The 19,733-nt window shown below is 49.1% G+C and overlaps 6 protein-coding genes and 1 non-coding gene across 10 annotated transcripts; 4 read left to right on the top strand and 3 right to left on the bottom strand.

Moving 5' to 3' along the window:
• The first annotated feature begins 297 nt into the window (after positions 1-297).
• On the top strand, positions 298-1,491 carry Scgbeta (Sarcoglycan beta). The gene has a single exon (NM_079603.3). The coding sequence runs from the start codon at positions 384-386 to the stop codon at positions 1,440-1,442; it is 1,059 nt and encodes a 352-aa protein (NP_524327.1). The 5' UTR covers positions 298-383; the 3' UTR covers positions 1,443-1,491.
• pps (protein partner of snf) lies at positions 1,476-8,899 on the bottom strand. Of its 2 annotated transcripts, none has more exons than NM_001260146.2 (11): positions 8,441-8,899; positions 7,971-8,375; positions 6,139-7,856; positions 5,598-6,079; positions 5,335-5,509; positions 4,752-5,279; positions 2,746-4,686; positions 2,552-2,687; positions 2,301-2,497; positions 2,065-2,227; positions 1,476-2,001 (listed from the first exon to the last, which is right to left on the bottom strand). In NM_001260146.2, exons 1-11 carry the CDS (start codon positions 8,568-8,570, stop codon positions 1,820-1,822), a joined length of 6,057 nt encoding a protein of 2,018 aa, NP_001247075.1. In that variant the 5' UTR covers positions 8,571-8,899; the 3' UTR covers positions 1,476-1,819. The 2 variants fall into 2 exon arrangements, with proteins under 2 accessions (NP_001247075.1, NP_650193.1); NM_141936.2 differs by having other exon boundaries at positions 6,145-7,856.
• Positions 8,900-8,967: 68 nt separating this feature from the next.
• On the top strand, positions 8,968-10,918 carry Dip-C (Dipeptidase C). 2 transcript variants are annotated; one of them, NM_001300377.1, is made up of 1 exon: positions 8,968-10,918. In NM_001300377.1, the coding sequence occupies exon 1, from the start codon at positions 9,344-9,346 to the stop codon at positions 10,817-10,819; it is 1,476 nt and encodes a 491-aa protein (NP_001287306.1). In that variant the 5' UTR covers positions 8,968-9,343; the 3' UTR covers positions 10,820-10,918. The 2 variants fall into 2 exon arrangements, with proteins under 2 accessions (NP_001287306.1, NP_650192.1); NM_141935.4 differs by having other exon boundaries at positions 9,172-10,918.
• Positions 9,281-9,339, top strand: sncRNA:649 (small non-coding RNA 649). The gene has a single exon (NR_002498.1). It is a non-coding gene; the product is annotated as a small non-coding RNA 649 (non-coding RNA).
• Positions 10,919-10,958: 40 nt separating the features above from the next.
• On the bottom strand, positions 10,959-14,411 carry CG5196 (uncharacterized protein). Of its 2 annotated transcripts, NM_141934.2 has the most exons (5): positions 14,255-14,411; positions 13,288-13,472; positions 12,371-12,452; positions 11,747-12,267; positions 10,959-11,692 (listed from the first exon to the last, which is right to left on the bottom strand). In NM_141934.2, the coding sequence occupies exons 1-5, from the start codon at positions 14,313-14,315 to the stop codon at positions 11,258-11,260; spliced, it is 1,284 nt and encodes a 427-aa protein (NP_650191.1). In that variant the 5' UTR covers positions 14,316-14,411; the 3' UTR covers positions 10,959-11,257. The 2 variants fall into 2 exon arrangements, with proteins under 2 accessions (NP_650191.1, NP_996201.1); NM_206479.2 differs by lacking the exon at positions 14,255-14,411 and having other exon boundaries at positions 13,288-13,973.
• A 208-nt stretch (positions 14,412-14,619) lies between these two features.
• On the bottom strand, positions 14,620-16,195 carry CG5167 (uncharacterized protein). The gene has a single exon (NM_141933.2). The coding sequence runs from the start codon at positions 16,001-16,003 to the stop codon at positions 14,708-14,710; it is 1,296 nt and encodes a 431-aa protein (NP_650190.1). The 5' UTR covers positions 16,004-16,195; the 3' UTR covers positions 14,620-14,707.
• Positions 16,196-16,698: 503 nt separating this feature from the next.
• Positions 16,699-19,387, top strand: Cyp9f2 (Cytochrome P450 9f2). Its single transcript, NM_141932.3, has 4 exons — positions 16,699-17,024; positions 17,838-18,357; positions 18,419-19,076; positions 19,134-19,387. The coding sequence occupies exons 1-4, from the start codon at positions 16,819-16,821 to the stop codon at positions 19,298-19,300; spliced, it is 1,551 nt and encodes a 516-aa protein (NP_650189.1). The 5' UTR covers positions 16,699-16,818; the 3' UTR covers positions 19,301-19,387.
• The last annotated feature ends 346 nt before the right edge of the window (positions 19,388-19,733 follow it).

Here is a 19,733-nt window from a genome sequence, read left to right as displayed (position 1 = left end):
TTACACTTTTAAAATTCAATTTTTGAAAGTTTAAATGGATTATGAAAACCAGTGTTTTACATTTAATTGATTGTTTTTTTTTTGTTCTGCTCTCCATTAAAAAATATATATTGGTAACTGAGTTCTAGCAGTTGAAAATGTTATATTAACTTTTGAAAATTGACTTTCTCGTTGTAAAGATAATTTGGAAACCACTTTTTCATATTTCGAAAGTATTCAAAATTCGAATATATCGGATTTTTCGAAACTTGCGGCTGAGAACGCACTGCGCATGTCCAACAATTGAATCTCTCACATGTACATGCCCAATTTCCTTGCACTGAATACAGCAATTGTGCAAACGGTTTTTTGAGTTCAACTCGCCAGGAATTCAATTCAATCCAATGATGCACACATTCGAGAACACCTTCATCCGTGGACCATCGCCGTCATATTCCGACGACGCCAACTCGGAGAACGCGCTCTCTGTGACGCTGCCCATTGGAGGAGTTGTGCCGGACTTGGACTTTTGTCGCGACGACTCGAAAACGGATACGGGCGATTACTTCGATGAGAAGTACAACAGCGACAGCTGCTCCCGCCTGCATCCGGGTCACCAGGGACGCAACACGTTCGCCTTCTGGACCATTGTGGTGTTGCTGCTGGTGCTGACCGTTGGCAATCTTCTGCTGACGCTCACCATTGTGGGTGTGCTTCGCCTGGGCAAAGGTGTCCAGGGCATGGAGGTGATACCCGAGGTGGATTTGGTGAAGTTCTACGGTACCACGGACTTGGAGCGCGTGCAGACGAACTCGATTGGCCAGATACACGGCTTCTCGGATGTCCCGGTGACCATCAGCAGTGATGCTGGTGACGGCGAGGGCGGCGTCCATGTGCGCGTCTTCCGCAATGGCAATGGAGCAGCCAGCGAACGCGATAGGATCGTCCTGAACAGGGAGGGTATCCTCGTGCAGGCCACGAACTTGTTCGAGGTCAAGGACCCCGTCGACAAGCAGCCGATTTTCACCACCCATCGTCCGCAGTATAACATTCCGGGCGGAGTGGAGGCGCTGCAGGCCAAAGTGGTTAGTGCCAGCGGCATCGTCAGTCCCATCGACGAGTCCCTGGTGCTGGAGAGCGACGGACGCATGGCCATCAGGGGATCCGAGGGCGTCTACTTCGACGGAGCCAGCGTTGACATGCAGGCCGAGCACCACATTCTCATCAACTCCACGCAGGGCGCCACCATCCTGGAGGCAGGCACGGGTATCTTTCTGGACATGGACCGCATTCCCATCGTCAGCTCCGAGCTGGGTCTCCGCACGGGCAGTGTGCAGTACAAGATTTGCGTGTGCATGCCGCATGGAACGCTCTTCCGGATCGCCATACCCAGGGTACACAACGGACCCAAGATCACATGCGCCCACTTCAGCGGCAAGGACGATCCCTGCGAGATCAACTAAGTGCGTTTGGAAATAAAGTGCAGCGTTACGATTATCGTATCCCTAAAACAAATGTTACGTAGCACTTTTTATTTTCGGAGGAAATGTACACGATTTGTTAGAGCGTAATGTAAAAACCGAATCTAAATTTGCATTGCAATGCGAAGGATGATCCATTTGGAGCTCGGGGCGGGTTGGGTTGTGGCGGGATGATGGGGTTGTGGCTTTAGCTTTGAAAACTAAAAAATTCCGATTGGCCAGATATAATACAGAGATGGCGTTGAATTTGCTTAATGACAATGTACACAATGAGGCGGGCGGGCGGGCGGCAATTCAAATCAAGAATGAAAAACGGATTGGCGCGCGGGTTAGCCAGCGTCCGTCCGGATGGGGGTAACCTAAACACCCGGCGGCGGCGGCGGTGGTGGTAGTGGTGTTGGTGTGAGCGGCGACTGAGCAAGCTGGTGGCGGGTCCTAGACGATCTGGGAATCACGCCTGCCAGATTGTCCGGCACCATGCTAAGAAGCTCAGCTTCACTTAGATGCGCCAAACGGCCTTTGCTCCTCGGCTTCTTCGATGCTACAGGAAAGGAATCGTTGATACTAATGCCAATTGATATTTGAGTAAGCACAGCTGACGTACCAAATGAACTGGTTGCGGTGATGTCGTCCTCGGGATTGTATTCCTCGTCTCCATCATCAGCACTGGAAGGCAGATTAGTCTTGTCCTTGATGCTGGCCAGGATCTTTGAAAGATTTGCGGGTATTGATATGGCGGCTAGCACATTGGATGAGGACGCGGATCCCTGGGAAAAAACGAGCAGGGATATGAATGCAATGGATTGGAAACATTTTGCGTCGCCTGAGGTCAGCACTTACTGTGGGCTCCACTTTAAGCAGGCCGGCAATTTCCATTTGTTGCGCAGCTATTTGTTTGTTGATTTCGTTCACCTGCCGTTCCAGATCGTTCGGCCTTTGCGGAGCACTTGGCACCAGTTCGTCGTCGGAGCCACCAGGCGAGTAGGGTTCATCGGCGTCGTTCGGCACCGATGGCTGTGGCACCACCTTCGGGGCAGCTGAAGGTACAAAACCATTAACATCATCCTCTTACGTATAGATGTTAAACTTACTTTTCTGCAGCTTAGCAATGGGCGCCTTGATAATGGCATCGATATCGAACTCATCGTCCTTGGAGCTGGTGGAGTGTGTGCTGATCTTGCGTTTGGGACTGCTCTGCGCCGGGTACGAGATCGAGCTGCGAGATCTCTGCAAAGGGGAATAATAGTACATACTTTCAATATGGAATAATTTGCTATTTCCTTACCTTTGCCACTTTGCTACTGAGGGCGGGAACCGGAGTAGGCACAGACGGAGTCGATGGCACAGCGTCTGCAGGTCGCTTGCTGAGACACCGCACAATGATGCCGAGCAGCGTGTTGGGTCTTTGCGCTTCTTCGTAGAAGGGAACTGGCTCCGCGGTCTGCAGCGCTGGTGGCAACTTATCGCCGCTACCCAAGGGGAATATGTAAAAGTCGCGTATCTGATCCGAGTCCACGCCCAGGACGCCCAGACGCTGACGCGAGTCCAGGTATTCGAAGAAGAGATCAAACTTATACGTTTCGCTGGGCGAGGCGGGGAATATGTTCACAATGACCACTTCCTTTGTGGGACTCTTCTTTAGCTTCTTGATATATTCCCAGACATTAACGCGGGTTATGCGACCGATTACGTCCATCTGACTTGGCATCAGGTTACCCAATTGATGGCAGTTACCCTGCACGGGGTACATGACGATTTCGAAGTCGGCCAAATCGATCATCTTGAGAGTACCGGACCACAGTGAACTCGTCGTCAGGCCGTGCAAGTAGCGGGAGTAGTTGTCCATTGGCTCAGGTGCCTTCAAAGAACTCGGAAGCGTTGGAAGTGGCTTGGGTGACGGCTTTGGTTTGCCTAGATTCGCCGCCTGCTCGACTGTTTTCTCCGATTCCAGAATTTGATCAACCAAGTTGTAAGCACTCGCCTCGGTTTTCTTTTCCGCCGTCTTTTTGGGTACCGGCGATTGGTCGTTTTCGTCCCTCTTCTTGGGCAAGGGTGATGGAACGATCTCATCCCTTTCCCGGCTCTGTTTCTCACGCGATCTATGCTCACGCTCCCCGCTGCCTGGCTGCTCTCCTCCTTCGTTGTGCTGCCTGCGATGGCGCTTATCGACGCTTCGACCCCGACTATTGGAACGACTTCGACTGCGCTTTCGATGATGATGCTTGTGGCTCTTGTGTCGCTTTTCCTTCGATGAACCCGCCTTTTCCCTGGACGTGGAACGTTCCAGTGTGGAGGTAGACGGCTCACTGACCAGCGACGTCTGTTTTGTGTCCGCCATAGATGATGCTTCACTAACGTTCTCTTCGGGCAGCGTAACATCCACTTTGGTGGCGATTACCTCCTCTCCCTTGTGTGTTTTCACCACATAGTTTTGGGCACATGCCAACAAGTCCAGCTCCGATTTCTTGATCATATCCAACTGGTGACGGTTTTCCTCCTCCCGCCACTTGGCCAACTCTTGGCTGGCCAGCTGTTCCGGCGTCATCCGCACCAACTGCCTGGGCTCCACTTGCTTGGCACAAATCTTTTCGAAAAGCGTTCGGTTCTTGCGATCCTTTATGTTGAACATAAGCGATCGATACTTGGCCTTGTACTTGGCTCCCACGTCTCGGCCAAACGAGTTGAACATTTCCAGCTCCACGTTCTTGACAAACTGATCCACCTCAAGTACGGTCGGCCACTGAGTCGTTGGCTGGCCAGAGTTCTCCTCGGCAGCCTGAGCTTCTTTGATTCGCGCTAGTAGTTGCTCCCTGAGTGATCGCCGGATGCCGATTCGAACCGGCTCGGGTTTGCCCGCTGCGATACGATTAGGGGTTGGCGCCTGTACTGTAGGTGTTGTCTTCTCTTTATCCTTTTTGGCCAAAGGACGCACGGAAGAGATTCCAAGTTGGTGGCTTGCCTGAACTGTGGTGTTTTGGGGATGGGACAATTTGGCAGGACCTTCAGGTGGCTTTTTTGCAACTCCTAGCACGGCGGGTTCTGAAGTTGAGGTGGCGGCTTCCGGTGCCCCTTTCAGCAAACGCTTCTCTGCGTCGGCTGACTGAACGGTTCCTGAGGGCAGCACCTCGAAGGAGGGATTCTCCTGAAGCCATTTCCGAAACTGATGTGCAGAAGGGGCCATGTGCCCGGTGATAACCCGACCACTTTTACGCTCAAACACATTAATCTGCAAAGCAAAGTGTGCACATTATTTGTTGTATAGTTCTAATTAAATTAACCTTTATTGCATACCCGTTCCACTTTTGACACAGTGTCCGCTTGCCTCAGCACGTCCTCAAACAAGTCCTTCTTCTTGTTCTTTTTGGCATCGAAGGAGTTGTTCAGCAAAGACTGAGCACCGGCATTCTGTGGCAATGGGCCTTTGGTAGCAGCATGTGCTTGAATTGCACTTTGGGCATACTTCCGGATGCACTCTTCGCCACAATAGACGGAAGAGGTGCTCGCCGGTCGCTTGCAGACCACACATAACGTCTCCGAAATTCGTTTGCCAGGTGATGGGCCCAGTCTGATAAAGTTCAGCTGCTGCTGCTGCTGGTGAGAGATTGCACCGGTTGGGAACTTTTTGGCCGGCTTTGCCATTGGAATACGCATGGGGGAACTGGCTACAGTTAAGACCACCGGTAGTGTTCTTCTGGGAGCCGAAGGAGCCGCGACCTGAACAATTTCTGCTGTCGTAGTTAGTACTTTGGTTTCACTCGGCCTCTGCTCAGGTTGAGTGGTTGGTCTGGTGACCAACATGTCTGTTATTCGTGGTTGGCTCTACAAAGATAACGAATCAATAAAAGGTAACTTTATGTCTATTGTATGACTTTACCCTCTCCTCCTGCCTTTTAACGCATTTGGGGCACTTCCAGTCGATGCCCTTGTTTTCCATATCTGTGCCCATCGCCTTGGTCACCCCCACGCATGTGCCGTGGAACCAATCCTCGCACAAATCGCAGCAGATCATGAAACGATTGTTGTGTGGCTGACGACAAATGCACCAGAGCCTAAACCAAAAAAAAAAAAAAAAAAACAAAAAAGGTTTTCAACAAACGCACAGATTTGCATCTATGAAATATCCAACTATAATCTTACTTGTTGGGGTCATCGTCATCCTCCTGAGACTCTGAAGCGTCGGGATCATTGTTCTGACTTGCATCAAGCTTCTTTGATCTTCTGGGTGCCGTTGAACGTCTGGCCATCGATGGCTCTCTAGGATTGGGTCGTTTCGGCCCACTTCCCGGCTGGCTGTCATTGCTCAGGCTGCTGGTATTGAGCGGCTGATTGATGCTCGCATCCAACGAAGATTCACCAAACGACAGGTTGCCTGCATCACTGGAACTGGTCGCAGCCATGCCCGGAGCTGAAGGAAACTGTGCTCGTCGCTTGGCCCGCGTGGTGGGGGCTTCAATGGGAGGCAGGTATATGACCCGACCGTAGCCGCGCACAACCTTCGCGGAGGTGGGCGGAGTGCTTGCTGCCACGCTCCTCGAGGGTGTACTGCAGGCAATCGGCAATGAGGTCATCGATTGTGCGGGCTCCGTAAGACTTGCATTCGGCAGTAGGTTCGTGTGTGCCTGTAAAGGAGCAATGCAGTTAGCTAGCAAAATCAATAACCAGGATATTCTACACTTGCCTGTACTTGCGGCACGTCTACGGGCTCAATGGACGTAGGCATAGATACGATGGCGTCCAGGGTTCCGGGCTCTGTACTAGCCAATACTTGCTTAACCACCTCGGCCTCAAACTGTTTGTCCTCCTCGATGAGACCGACCACGTGCTGGAGAAAATCAGCTGTAATCTCATCCTCATTCGCCGTATCCATTATATTATTCGGATCGGCTGCAGCTGCATTTCCCACTCCCTGCATCTCGGGAGCTGGAAAAATATTCGTAGGCAAGGACACTGGTGGCGGATCTAGATCCGCCGCTGTACTCTCCAGCATCTTAACCAGTTTCGGTATATCCTCGTCCGCATTTACTACCGGCTGCTCCACAAGCGTGGACTTAAGTAGCTCGTCCTGCACAATCGAGTTGATCAGATCGAGCTGCTTGTCATTTTCTGCTGCCAGCTCGGAGGAACTCTGGTGCGTCTCGATTACTATTTGGGCGGGCAGTTTATGCGACTGAGCTGTGTCCACGCCGATGGGCATGAAGCCCTTGGATGGGGTATGTGCCTGAGCAGGAACCGGAACCACAATTGGCGACATCTGCTGATTGTAGCTCGATCTCGGCGTGCTTGGCGACATGACGGCCCGGTGTCGGAGTGGAACTGGCGAAGATTTTGTGGCTGCATTGTTGTCCTCACCCAGCAAAGTGTTGAGATTGGTAAACACTCCTTTGGGACTGGCCATATTCTTGTTGATAATAATCTCTTTAACTTCCTGCGGCGAGTTTACGATCCTTCCCAATTGCACGGCAGGCATACGACGAACATTGGAATTGGCCGGTGTCGTTGGCAGTGGAGGTCTCTTCACAGGCAGCGATTGATGTGTGGGCCGGATTTTGAGAAACGATGTGCTTGGAAGACCTCTGCCTAGGGCAAACACTGCGGGCACTGATTTTGTGGCAGGCATCTGGATTATTTGCCCAATTTGCGGCGCCTTCGGCTCCAAAACTTCCTTGCGTTTCTTCAGCTCGGGGAAGTGCTGCGGCGTTGTGGGTGGCGGAGGCAGCGGCTTCATTGGTTTGCTGGGAGTCTGCCTAACCACCTTTCTAACCCGCTTCCTCTTATTCGGATTACGTCTATTGCTATGCCTCATATCGAAGTCCATGTCACTGTCCCTGTCGTTGTCCGATTCCTGGAACTCATCGCTCTCCTCACTCATTTCCTCCGAATCATAGGCCTTGTCGGCATTTTCCTCTTCGGCGGAATCCGAGCTTTGGGCGTCATCATCATCTTCGATGTATTCCTGCACAGGCGGAGCAATCACTTTGACTGGAGCACGAGTGGGCCTCAGCCTGGCATTGACCGAATTGTTCGCGATAATCTCTGGCTTCTGTCTTGGCAGTGGCGAATGGATGGGCTTGCGGATCAGCTGCACTTTCGGTTGCAGCTGCGCTGCCTGCTGAACTTGGTGGGGCTTGACTGGCAGTCTCTGGACCTTGACCTGCACCGGGCTTAAGGGTATGGCCTGGACTCGTTTTTTGGCATTGATTAGCTTGACACTGCCCGGTGCCTGCATTATGATTTTGCGGCTTTGGGCCTGCATTTCCATGGCCATCTTCTCATCGCGCTTGTGGTTCTTCAGCTGCTCTGGCGAGGTAAACGGTGTGTAGTTGTGGTCATTTCGAATAACTTCCATAAGAGCGTCTGTCTCCGCAGTCCTTTTGTAGACGGAAACTCCGGCAAGCTCTGTAAATAGAATACAAATTAGTTGAAAGCTAAAGTTCGTTTACTTTCGTTGTGCTCGAAATAATGATGTTGTTTTGCTTTATCATTTGGACCACATCGATGTACGTTATTTACTCAGTGCATTTTTCACAACCATATCAGCCGTGTTGTCCGCATAAAACTGCTCCACTCGCAAACCCACAATTTGTGGACGCTCCTTGGGTTTGCGTCGCTTTCGCTTTTTGATGGCCTTGGGCTTTCGGCCAACTCGCTTGCGTGTGCGCGGGGCATCGGCTTCCGTCTCCGTGGAGTCGCTATTGTTGTCGTCACCGGTGTTATGGTTCTCCTCGTCGTGTTCATCCATCTCACTGGCATTATCGCCACCACTTTGGCTGCCATTGTCACTGTCCAGCTCCGAGTCGGTGGCAGTTTCCATAAAGTTCGCCAGCTCCTCCAGCCGTTCGTCTTCCTCTTGGTCCACCATGCTCGGCGTGGGCGATGTAATCCGCACCACGCTAATGGTGGAAATCGATTTTTCCTCTGCAACAAGCCCATGTCAGTGTGGGGAGCAATGAGCGTGTGTCAGGCCTATTGGACCCACTTACCCATGATGTTCCCAATCGCACGCTCGTCGAAGGAGATTCCGCTCTTGCTGTAGACCACAACCAGATTGGAGTCGGCTTCGGCTGCCGCCGGCCGGGCGCTGGGCGCCTCCGTAAACACCGAACTGGACATGACGCCAACTGCTCGTGATCCCCGCTAGCGGCGCATTGGAGTCGGCGGCCCACACAGCGTGTACTTAATTAGCTTGGAACAGAACAACGACTCATTTGTTGTTGCATCCGCCGCGTTGTGACGCCGACATTGAAATTGGATAGTAGGTGGAAAACGGTCACTGGGCTGCGTTCGCCCTATACTTAATACTGGTGATGCTCTGCTGGCTGCGCCCACAAGCTGGCTGTTATATTGTTGAGATTCGAGAGCTTAATCCGTTGCTGTTTCGCTTTAAAATGCAAATTTTTCTCAATTATGAAAATAAAATTTGCAAAAAAAGCCACTTCCAGTGTGACCAGACTTGGGAATGATGCCGATGCTGTAGGTTATCGATAGTTTCTGTGCCTCGCTCTGCGGAACTAGTTTCAATTGCTAGCTCATTTGAACAAAATGTTAATCTGTGTTTATTTAGGGAAATCCTTTATTTTCAAGGTCGGCTGCCAAAAAGGAAAACCGTATGATAAATAAATGAATTGAGCTAATTAAAAATATTAAAGAATATATTTAAAAAAATAAAATTCCCGATCGATGAATTGTAATTTAAGCTTGTTTTTTTTCGCGTTCAGTTCTCGGTCATACTTTTGCGAAAACAGAAAACAAAAAACACTGATAAAACCCACATAATTTACTGCCTTTGTTAGCCCGGTTATTGGCTATTATCAGCTAATCTCACTTGCTCGAGCACTCATTGTTGTCCAGAGCGCCAGTTAAACTTTGTCCTCCGTCGCAACACCATGGCCGCCTTTCAGATGGGATCGGGTTACGCAGTGCCCATGACCCTCTTCCGGAACAACAGGGATCGTGCTGGCAAGGCCATCCTTAAGGAGCTGCTGCCGGGCCTCAAGTTCAACGACGGCAACCTGCTGGTGCTCCTCGAGGGCGGCAAGGACCAGAGCCTGTACAACACCGACGTGGACTACGTTTTCCGGCAGGAGTCCTATTTCCAGTACTTGTTCGGTGTCAAGGAGCCGGGCTGCTACGGCATCCTAACCATTGATGTGAAAACTGGTGCACAGAAAAGTGTTCTCTTTGTTCCTCGCTTTCCCGATGAGTACGGCACCTGGATGGGCGAACTGCTTGGGCTGCAGGAGTTCAAGGCCATGTACGAGGTGGACGAGGTGTTTTATGTTGACGAAATGAGTGTTTATCTGGAGGGGGCGTCGCCCAAGCTGATACTCACATTGAGTGGCACCAACAGCGATAGCGGGCTCACCCTTCAGCCGCCCGACTTTGCTGGCAAGGAGAAGTATGTGACTGACTGCAATCTGCTGTATCCAATTCTCTCTGAGTGCCGAGTGATCAAGTCACCCGAAGAGATCGAGGTGCTGCGCTACGTGGCCAAGGTATCCTCGGACGCGCACATCAAGGTGATGCGGTTTATGCGTCCCGGTAGAATGGAATTTGAGGGCGAATCCCTGTTCCTGCACCACGCCTACTCCGTGGGCGGCTGCCGGCATGCCTCCTACACCTGCATATGCGGCAGCGGAACGAACTCGTCGATCTTGCACTATGGACACGCGGGCGCACCCAACAGCAAGCCCGTCCAGGATGGTGATCTCTGCCTGTTCGATATGGGAGCCAACTATTGTGGCTATGCGGCCGACATAACCTGCACATTCCCGGCCAATGGAAAGTTCACCGACGACCAGAAGTTCATCTACAATGCCGTGCTGGATGCCCGCAATGCGGTCACAGAGTCAGCCCGTGACGGAGTCTCCTGGGTGGACATGCACAAGCTGGCGGGCAGGGTGTTGCTGCAGCGCCTGAAGGAGGGCGGCATGCTCAAGGGCGATGTGGAGGAGATGCTCGAGGCAGGTGTTTCGGGCGTGTTCCAGCCACATGGCCTGGGCCACTTGATCGGTCTGGATGTGCACGACGTGGGCGGCTATCTGCCCAAGGAGCCCAAGCGCCCCAGTGAACCGTGGCTGAGCAAGCTGCGCTTTGCCCGCATCCTTAAGGCCGGCATGTATGTCACAATCGAACCCGGCTGCTACTTCATCAACTGGCTGATGGACCGCGCTCTGGCCGATCCGAACATTGCTAAATTCATTAACGCAGAGATGTTCAATCGCTTCCGGAATTTCGGAGGTGTGCGCATCGAGGACGATGTGCTCATCACGAAGACTGGCGTGGAGAACTTTGCGATTGTGCCGCGAACGGTGGAGGACATCGAGGCAACCATGACCTGTAAATATGATTCGCCGGTTTAGAGCTTTTAAACTATATTCCACGCGTAAACATATGTAATATAATCTGTATCATAATCAAATTATGGAATACCCAATAAATAAATAAGGTCTCATCAGTTGACATCTAAAGGTTTGTCAAGTTTCTATGGGAAACTTTAAAACAATACTTTAATTATACATATTTATATATATTTTACTTTGTCGCCATGAGATTTACGCTGCATTTACTATCTGAAAAAGATAAGCGTTATCTGCTGATACACAACTGGATTAATTTCGATTCACATCAGCAACTGATACCAAACTTTCGCGTTATTTATTGGTCGACATTGTTAACAGAGTAAACGGGATGACGGCCTGGCTAAGCGTTAAACAGTCGAGTCTCCAAGCGGAATCTAATTCTATATACAAGCCGAATGTGGCACAGAATGCCATCGATTGATCTCTGCCCGATCCGGGCTACATGTACTTTTTGGCATGTCCGTTTCGCTGCTGCTGCTTCAAGTGGCTGTGGGCGTTGCCATTCTGGGCCGCAGGTGCTGGTGTCTCGCTGTTGCCATCGCCGCTGCCTTCATGGACCGCCTCAATGACCTCAACGGCGCTGCGTCGTGGGAACCAGCCACGAATGGGACCCTTGCGTTGGCGCTTCTTGACGCCAGCTAGCTCTTGCTCGGAAAGCACTCGCTCGCCGAACAGCCAGTGGTTGCGGAAGCGAGTGACCTTAATCATGTCGTTGGGTCGCAGGCTGATGCGTGGCTCATCGGAGCAGGGAGCGGCCACACAAACACGCCAACCCTGCGAAAAGATCGGCAGCCAACGGCCAGTCACTGGCCTTGTGCATTTGAAGGTGCGGGTTCGAGCTCGTTTCTCCTCCTTCTGCGCCAGTTGCTCGCGCTGCAGGAAATACATGTTAATCTGCGCTCTCTAAATACAATCTGCAATACTCACCGTCAATGTATACTGATCACAACCCTCCACCACTGGCCACTCGATGCCATCGCCTCGCTTTTGGCACTCGTCATTGAATACCAGTCGCAAATTTGCCCGCCAGCCCAAATCATAGGGATATAGGAACTCGTCGTCGCAGTCGGCATTCCTATATCGGCGGTAAATGGCCTTCTCCACTATCCAGATCTCTATGCCCGTCTGGTTGTTTACAATCGTCTTCAGCTGAATGAACAGCAGCATGCTCAGGCCAATGACGACACCGATGGCCAGGCCCATGCCCAGAATGCACATGATGATGCTGAGCAGAGTGAACTGCACGCTAGCCAAGTGCGCCAATCCGTGGGTGAGATAGTAGTAGCGGTAGATTCCCCGCCAGAAGGAGCAGCACAGCACCACGGTGCCCTGCAGGCTGCCCAGGATGGAGAAGAGCAGGAAGTATGTGAAGTACGCGTGGTTGGCCCAGCCAACGCAGTGATTGATCCATGGGCAGTGATGGTCCATCTTCTTGACGCAGCGATCACCTAAGTGGTCAGATATATAAATCATTATGGTGTTCGATTTAAACAATTTTCATTTGCTTAAGTTCTTTTAAATTCCTGTGCAAATCATCTTAATATCACTTACACTTGCGACAATGATGGGAGCGTGGTGCCTTGTAGCCCTCGCACTTTTTGCAGTACTGCAGGAACTGGGCGTCCTTGGGATCCTGACAAAAATTAAAATTCATTAAAATACACAGCGAAAACGAGTATATTATTCGTGATTTATGCGCGTTTCCCGATGCCGTCAGGTACAACAAAACCTAACGACGCACAGCTCATTAGGTGACCGACCACCTCCCACCCACCTTCTATCGCCCATGAGCCACGCAGCTAGCCAAAGAAATCCGCCCCTCTTGCGTCTGGGCTCGCCTACAAAACATTTATGCAAATTCCGGTAATTGCATTACGGACTTTGGGCCCCGTAGAGTGCGTTCGCGTGCAGGGCCCGAACTGCCCGGCCGTAATGTGAGGAGTCGCCGCTAATAAATTATATTTGGGTCGCACTACTGCCACGGCCGGACAAAATGAATGGCGGTCGAAAAACGTTACAGCCGTTGGTGGCCCCTGCACGACATCTATGCATACAACGGACCGGGTCCGGATTCTTTAAAATAAATTGCAGCGTTTAATTGGCACGGATTATGCGCGATAAGCAGTCAAACACGCCAATGGGCCGGCTTGGCCCATTTGTCTGGCCTGGAAATCGGACCCCGTTGAGAGCGAACTCCTCCGGAAAACTCGGCACCTGCTCATCGGACGCTAAACAATTGCTTCCGCCGTGGAATGACGATGCACAAAGAAACGGAGAAACCACACCCGGACTAAGTACTTGGGCAGTTCGTGACGGGTCAACAGTTTTTCGGGCCAAATGGTGGGCACTATCAATGGAAACAGGTAACAGGTGTCTCGAACTAGGCGGAGGCGGTTGACCGGCCATCGTGTCACAACAAATGTTTCACCACCATTCCGTGTGCCGTGCGCTTCTGGTTCTCCGGTTACCTTGGGATGCCACTGTTTTGGCATCAGTCCGGGACCAGTCAAAGTGGCCATGACGTAATTGAATGTGGCCAGCGTGGAAAGGAGCAGGAAGAGGGCCTGGTGGGCGAATCCGGCGAATGATTTATTTGGCGGCCACCACATCGAGTTCATATAGAGCGTTGTCAGCGTTATGCACTTGATGATGCCTGAAAGCCAAGAGGTAGATAAACATTAGTGTGATTCATGTACGAAAATTTGATACACGTATGTAGTTGGAGGGACCTAGCCCTGTTTATTTTTTTATGTTTTGGATGGGGGTGACTTTGGTGGCCATGCTTCGCTTGGCAATTGCGTGCGAAGGAAATAAGGGTCATTTATTTAGTTTATTGTCGCTTTTCGAGTTGATTAGCCGGCTCCACGGTCCAGTAATGAGTAATTTCGCCGTTTCTCGGACTGATTCCGCCGAGTCCTTTTCGAGAGCAGCAACAAGCGACCGCCGTCTAATAAAGCCATTATGCCGAGAACAATGGTACATCAGTTCGATATCGCAGTGGTCCGGAAGTCTTATGCCGTCTGACCCGCCGGCAGTCAAACGTCCGATTTGCACGCCATGTTTGGTGGTGGCTCCGTGAAATTCCCGATAGGCTCGAAGGACCAGGGTTATCCGGGGGCAATAAAAGGGCAAACGACACACAACTAAAACGCAATTAGCACGACACATTAGGCAAATTAAAAGTCCCTGGTGGGTGGACAACCGATTGGAACTCCTGCGTTTGGTGTGGGTGGCATATGAAACGCGATATGGCGCAGACATAGCCCGGAGTGGGGCGTTGCCGGTGCAAGTGCCGCCCACGTAATTGGACCCCATATAATGAGTAGTTTCTTGACTCCACTTTCACCAGTGTAGATATTTTCAAATTGGATCCATCCCTTCAAGAAGGATGTCCTCAGGATATCACCTCCTATCACCAGTTCGGTCAACACTTACTAAGGGCGGTAATGGGGCCCCAATGCAGGAACCGCCGGAAGCCGGATATTTCAGGACTCATAATCTGTGTATTCTCGCGTTGGCGTCGAAATTGCTAATGACCAAAAGGTAAACAACGAAGGCAGCCAACAGCGGTATCGATAACCAAACTAATCGAAACAAAACTGTGTCGGTGTGACCGTGCCTGCAAATACTTGGAAACCCAAGAACCAGTTGGAGCACTATTTTTAAAAGAAGTGGAACCGAACTGGTTATAGTAATAAACACATATATAAATATTAATTCTTCCCTGAAATAAATAATAATTATTTGTGAGTAAGCTAATGGCACAAATTAGTTAATCAATAGGTAATGCAAACGTAAATCCAAATTTCATATTAAGATAAATATATTTAACATACATACATACATATATGTATTTTTAATAACATCGAATGCACCTCATTAAAGACACTATTTGTTGGCCACGATTTCAAACTTAATGCCGTGCTCGTGCTTCTCCAGCTCGCTGATGAGACTGGTGCCACGGAAGGCTGCTCCGGGTGGCAGGACTCCGCCGGATCCGGGCATCTTGTCGCTTTCGTTGAGGATGGTCTTCGCCGTGGAGAGCAGTGCAACGCAAGTGGATCCATAGCCGGGATTGGGACCCGTAACCCTCACGGTCAGTGTCTTTGTGGGCGGAGAGGTGTACTGATCGGTGGTCTCGGCTAGTTTTTCGGACTTGGGCCAGCCTGTGGCCTTCATGGTCATTCTGAAGAAGGAGCGCTCCATCCGCGCCTCACTGGGACCCTCGCGGGAAGCCATGCCGCCGGAGAAGACGGTGGGGTACTTAAGCAGCAGCTGGCGGCCAAAGGAGAACTTGGCCATAATGCCAATGATAGAGGCGAAGAGCACGACAACGCTGGCCGCAAACCATGAGGGATACGTCATGTAGGCCTGCATCTGAACGGGTCGCTTCTTCTCCAGTTCGTAAAGGAAACGCTGCGAGCGCATCACCACCGAGCGATCTGTTTCAGGGAACGGCAGGATCACCTTGTTGTCCACTTCCGCGGCACGGGAAAGCGGCGATCGTGACTTAAGAGCCGGATGAAAGTTGGGCAGACGCTCGGGAAACAACTTGCGCCGGATGGCCACAGACTCGCTCCGGTTGGCGATAGCGTGAATGGCGCTCTCCCAGGTGCCGGTGTTGAGTGCAGCACTGCCCGTTCCCTTGGTACCTCCCTTGACGCCCAGATGGACAAAGTTCTCCACTGAGTTGACCACGCCGTCGAAGTTCTTCTCCACGAAGGTGACTCCCATGTCGGCGGGAATGGAATCAAAGCCGCACGCACTGATCACGTACACGCCACGCTCCTTGGCGAGATCATGGTAGCGCAGCTGCATGGTTTCCATGTACTGTGGCTCTCCGCTTACGTCTACGTGATGCGTTCCCGCCTCGATGCAAGCCCTGACCACTCGCTCGCCGAAGAACCGATATGGTCCGGCCGTATTGACTAAAATGCGGCAGCGTTTGGCCATCTCTAGCAGTGACGCCTCGTTGTTCACGTCCGCGATGACGATCGGCGTTTGGGAGAGGTCTGTCTTGGACTTTGCACCCATCTCCCGCAGCACCGACTGCAGCTTCTCCTGGTTGCGTCCGGCGATGCCCCATTGCAGGCCCTTCAGCACGCTGACAGCCTCGAAGACGGTGTACTTTCCGGTAAACCCGGAGGCACCGAAGATTATGGCATCCAGTTTCTTAGCCGCCATTCCAGAGTCCACAGATATGCGACTATAATGATTTGACTAGAAATGTCTTATCACTTCCAGACCGAAAGGTAATTCGTCTGCTTCGGCCGACTGGCGAAATGTTAATAATGCTAATCGCACCGTATAAGAGCTGTATTTATTGAAGATAGTAGCGTCGTGACTGTACAAAACTGAATCGAACAGGTAAAGATCGATTGCAGATAGCAACAAGTGGCTAGTAACTCGGATAATGAAGTTGAAATGAAATAAAATATTTTTACTAGAAACTATTGAAAATGAAAATGCTTTGCGTCCTTTTTTATCGATGATAATTTAATTTATGGTGATGATGGTTTAATTTACATCCTAATACTTAAAATCCCTCAGATCAAATTGTTAGTTCTCGAACTACTACGCATAAACTTCGATAGCCAACAAGAAATCGATGAATTTTAAAACGATAAATTGGCCAAGTTTAAATATATGAATTTAATGAAGTTGTGTGCCATTAAAATAGAAAAAATATATATTAAAGAATTAGAAAACAGAATTTCGAAATATTCTGTTTCTATATTTTAAACATAATATTGGTATGCTCAGAGTCGTCAGCATTTTCTCCAACACGCCGTGATAATGAAATGATGAGTGATATTCTAAATCATTTGCGCTCAGAAATTTGTACATACTTGTGTGTATTACAGACAACAAGTATTTTATCAAATGCAGTACACGAAGCTTTGTTAGAAAGCTCTGCGTGGGGACAACAAAACGCTCCCGATTGTTTGTGGCGTAGTTAGTTATATTCTGGACGCTTAGATCGCCAAGCTAGGGTCAACATGTTGTGGGAGTTCTTCGCCCTATTTGCGATCGCTGCCGCCTTGTTCTACCGTTGGGCGTCCGCCAACAATGATTTCTTCAAGGATAGGGGCATCGCCTATGAAAAGCCAGTGCTCTACTTTGGCAACATGGCCGGCATGTTCCTGCGGAAGAGGGCCATGTTTGACATAGTCTGTGATCTCTACACCAAAGGCGGAAGTAAGAAGTGAGTTAAATTCATTGATCCGGATTTAATAAGTTGATTACCTAATATGCATCCGGCTCACTTGCACTTGCACTTAAAACACGTTTGGAACAAGTGTGTATCTACTGGCCTCCAGCATTGCGTACAAGCCTATATAAAATCGTATGTCAAGGTCAGGCAATCAGTGATCTATCTATACACACATTTAGTGGGTGCGGCTGCGTTCGACTACGTTTTGAATATACAATTACAGAAATTCAGAAATACTCTATTATATTTTGTTAAGTCTTTTATCTAAAGCAGTGTGTAACTGCCAAGATAATTGGCGAAATGCTTGGTTCTATTAGTTTAGTTTGCCATAATCTTATCGATTATACGACAGCTTTAAATGTTGTTTGTCTCGGACGGCAAACTTGATAGGAAAAATAATTGATAAAGCTCCTGAAAAGTGCTATAACGATAAGGTTATCTAATTTATTAATTAACTTCATATTGGGGCAACTCTTTGTATGACTTTACCCTTTTTGTTACTTTATAAACATGCAATCATTATTGTACTCAGCCTTTTCAATTGGATTTAATGTACATATGATTTATTTATAGACCAATACGAGAAATCCGCTTTATAAATTTATAGTTTTCCAAAAAGAAATCGAGATGGGTTAATTGAAAATTCGTCGGATAGGTAATGAACAACGCTAGCCATGCATAAACTCGAATTTCTGTTATCGTTTTCTAAACTTGTTGAGCGCACGATTAATAATTTCTGATTTGATTTATCAGTGTGTGACTCACAAAAAGCTTATCGGTCATTAACATTATTATTTTTTTTAGATTTTTTGGTATCTTTGAGCAGCGACAACCACTTTTAATGGTGCGCGACCCAGATCTTATCAAGCAGATAACCATAAAGGACTTCGATCACTTTATCAATCATCGCAATGTGTTTGCCACCAGCAGCGATGATGATCCACATGACATGAGTAACCTTTTCGGCAGCTCGCTGTTCTCCATGCGAGATGCTCGGTGGAAGGATATGCGAAGCACTCTGAGTCCGGCATTTACAGGCAGCAAAATGCGTCAGATGTTCCAGCTGATGAACCAGGTGGCCAAGGAGGCCGTGGACTGTCTTAAGCAGGATGATTCAAGGGTTCAGGAGAATGAACTGGACATGAAGGACTACTGCACACGATTCACCAATGATGTGATCGCCTCGACAGCCTTTGGACTGCAAGTGAACTCGTTCAAGGATCGCGAAAATACCTTCTATCAGATGGGAAAAAAGCTGACCACATTTACATTCCTGCAGAGCATGAAGTTCATGTTGTTCTTCGCATTGAAGGGTCTTAATAAGGTTGGCACAGCATACACACATATCAAAAAAATATATTCCTTAATTTTAATAATCCTTGTAGATCCTTAAGGTCGAGCTTTTCGATAGGAAAAGCACTCAGTATTTCGTGCGTCTGGTGCTCGATGCTATGAAATACCGACAGGAGCACAATATTGTACGTCCCGACATGATAAACATGCTGATGGAGGCTCGTGGTATCATCCAGACGGAGAAGACCAAGGCATCTGCCGTTCGCGAGTGGAGCGATCGCGACATTGTCGCCCAGTGTTTCGTGTTCTTCTTTGCTGGCTTCGAGACTTCGGCGGTGCTGATGTGCTTCACCGCTCACGAGCTAATGGAGAACCAGGATGTGCAGCAGAGGCTATACGAGGAGGTACAGCAAGTGGACCAAGACCTGGAGGGCAAAGAACTGACCTATGAGGCAATTATGGGCATGAAGTATCTGGATCAGGTCGTCAACGAGGTTCTGCGAAAGTGGCCGGCGGCAATTGCCGTCGATCGAGAATGCAACAAGGATATCACCTTCGATGTGGATGGCCAGAAAGTCGAGGTCAAGAAGGGCGATGTCATCTGGCTGCCTACATGCGGCTTCCATCGTGATCCCAAGTACTTTGAGAACCCTATGAAGTTCGATCCGGAACGTTTTAGCGATGAGAACAAGGAGTCTATTCAGCCATTCACATACTTCCCCTTTGGCCTGGGTCAACGCAACTGCATTGGTAAGTTGATTGATTCAAAATTGTTCTTCGAAAAAATGTAAAATGTATTTATTATAGGTTCCCGATTCGCTCTACTTGAAGCAAAGGCTGTTATCTACTATCTTTTGAAGGACTACCGCTTTGCCCCTGCCAAGAAATCCTGCATTCCACTAGAGCTCATTACTTCCGGTTTTCAGTTGTCACCCAAAGGCGGCTTTTGGATTAAACTTGTTCAAAGGAACTAATCTTATAAACGATCAAAATAATAATATGTTTTGTTGAATGTTATGTTTTAAAGAAGTTGACATTATTAAATTTAAACAATTAATGGTAATTTGTTTCTTTGTTTTTAATTTATACCAAAAATGATAAAAAGATAGCATATACTTATGTCGTGACTCTACAAAACTGAATCGAACAGGTAAAGATCGATTGCAGATAACAACGAGTGGCTCGTTTACACGGTAACTCTGATAATGAAGTTGAAATTAAATAAATAATTTTTACCAGAAACTATTGAAAATGAAAATGCTTGGCGGAGTTTTTATCGATGATATCACGTTTAATTTACATCCTAATACTTAAAATCCCTCAACTTAAATTGTTAGTTCTTGAACTACTACGCATAAACTTCGATAGCCAACATGAAATCGATTGCTTTTAAAACGATAATTTGGC

Source organism: Drosophila melanogaster, chromosome 3R (genome assembly GCF_000001215.4).
Source record: "Drosophila melanogaster chromosome 3R".
In the NCBI taxonomy this organism is placed as follows: domain Eukaryota; kingdom Metazoa; phylum Arthropoda; class Insecta; order Diptera; family Drosophilidae; genus Drosophila; species Drosophila melanogaster.
The sequence above is the reverse complement of the archived record's forward strand: the minus strand, read 5'-3'. Positions and strand labels throughout refer to the sequence as shown.

Excerpts from the sequence above, each read along its gene's own strand:
- Scgbeta (NM_079603.3), top strand. The coding sequence starts at position 384 with ATGATGCACACATTCGAGAACACCTTCATCCGTGGACCATCGCCGTCA.
- Cyp9f2 (NM_141932.3), top strand. The coding sequence starts at position 16,819 with ATGTTGTGGGAGTTCTTCGCCCTATTTGCGATCGCTGCCGCCTTGTTC. Across the intron at positions 17,025-17,837 it reads ACCAAAGGCGGAAGTAAGAA|ATTTTTTGGTATCTTTGAGC; the intron begins GTGAGTTAAATT and ends TATTTTTTTTAG. Across the intron at positions 18,358-18,418 it reads CATTGAAGGGTCTTAATAAG|ATCCTTAAGGTCGAGCTTTT; the intron begins GTTGGCACAGCA and ends TAATCCTTGTAG.
- pps (NM_001260146.2), bottom strand. The coding sequence starts at position 8,570 with ATGTCCAGTTCGGTGTTTACGGAGGCGCCCAGCGCCCGGCCGGCGGCA. Across the intron at positions 7,857-7,970 it reads GGTTGTGAAAAATGCACTGA|AGCTTGCCGGAGTTTCCGTC; the intron begins GTAAATAACGTA and ends TTCTATTTACAG. Across the intron at positions 2,228-2,300 it reads TGCTTAAAGTGGAGCCCACA|GGATCCGCGTCCTCATCCAA; the intron begins GTAAGTGCTGAC and ends GTTTTTTCCCAG.
- CG5167 (NM_141933.2), bottom strand. The coding sequence starts at position 16,003 with ATGGCGGCTAAGAAACTGGATGCCATAATCTTCGGTGCCTCCGGGTTT.
- Dip-C (NM_001300377.1), top strand. The coding sequence starts at position 9,344 with ATGGCCGCCTTTCAGATGGGATCGGGTTACGCAGTGCCCATGACCCTC.
- CG5196 (NM_141934.2), bottom strand. The coding sequence starts at position 14,315 with ATGAGTCCTGAAATATCCGGCTTCCGGCGGTTCCTGCATTGGGGCCCC. Across the intron at positions 12,268-12,370 it reads CTCCCATCATTGTCGCAAGT|GTGATCGCTGCGTCAAGAAG; the intron begins GTAAGTGATATT and ends CTGACCACTTAG. Across the intron at positions 11,693-11,746 it reads GTGATCAGTATACATTGACG|CGCGAGCAACTGGCGCAGAA; the intron begins GTGAGTATTGCA and ends TATTTCCTGCAG.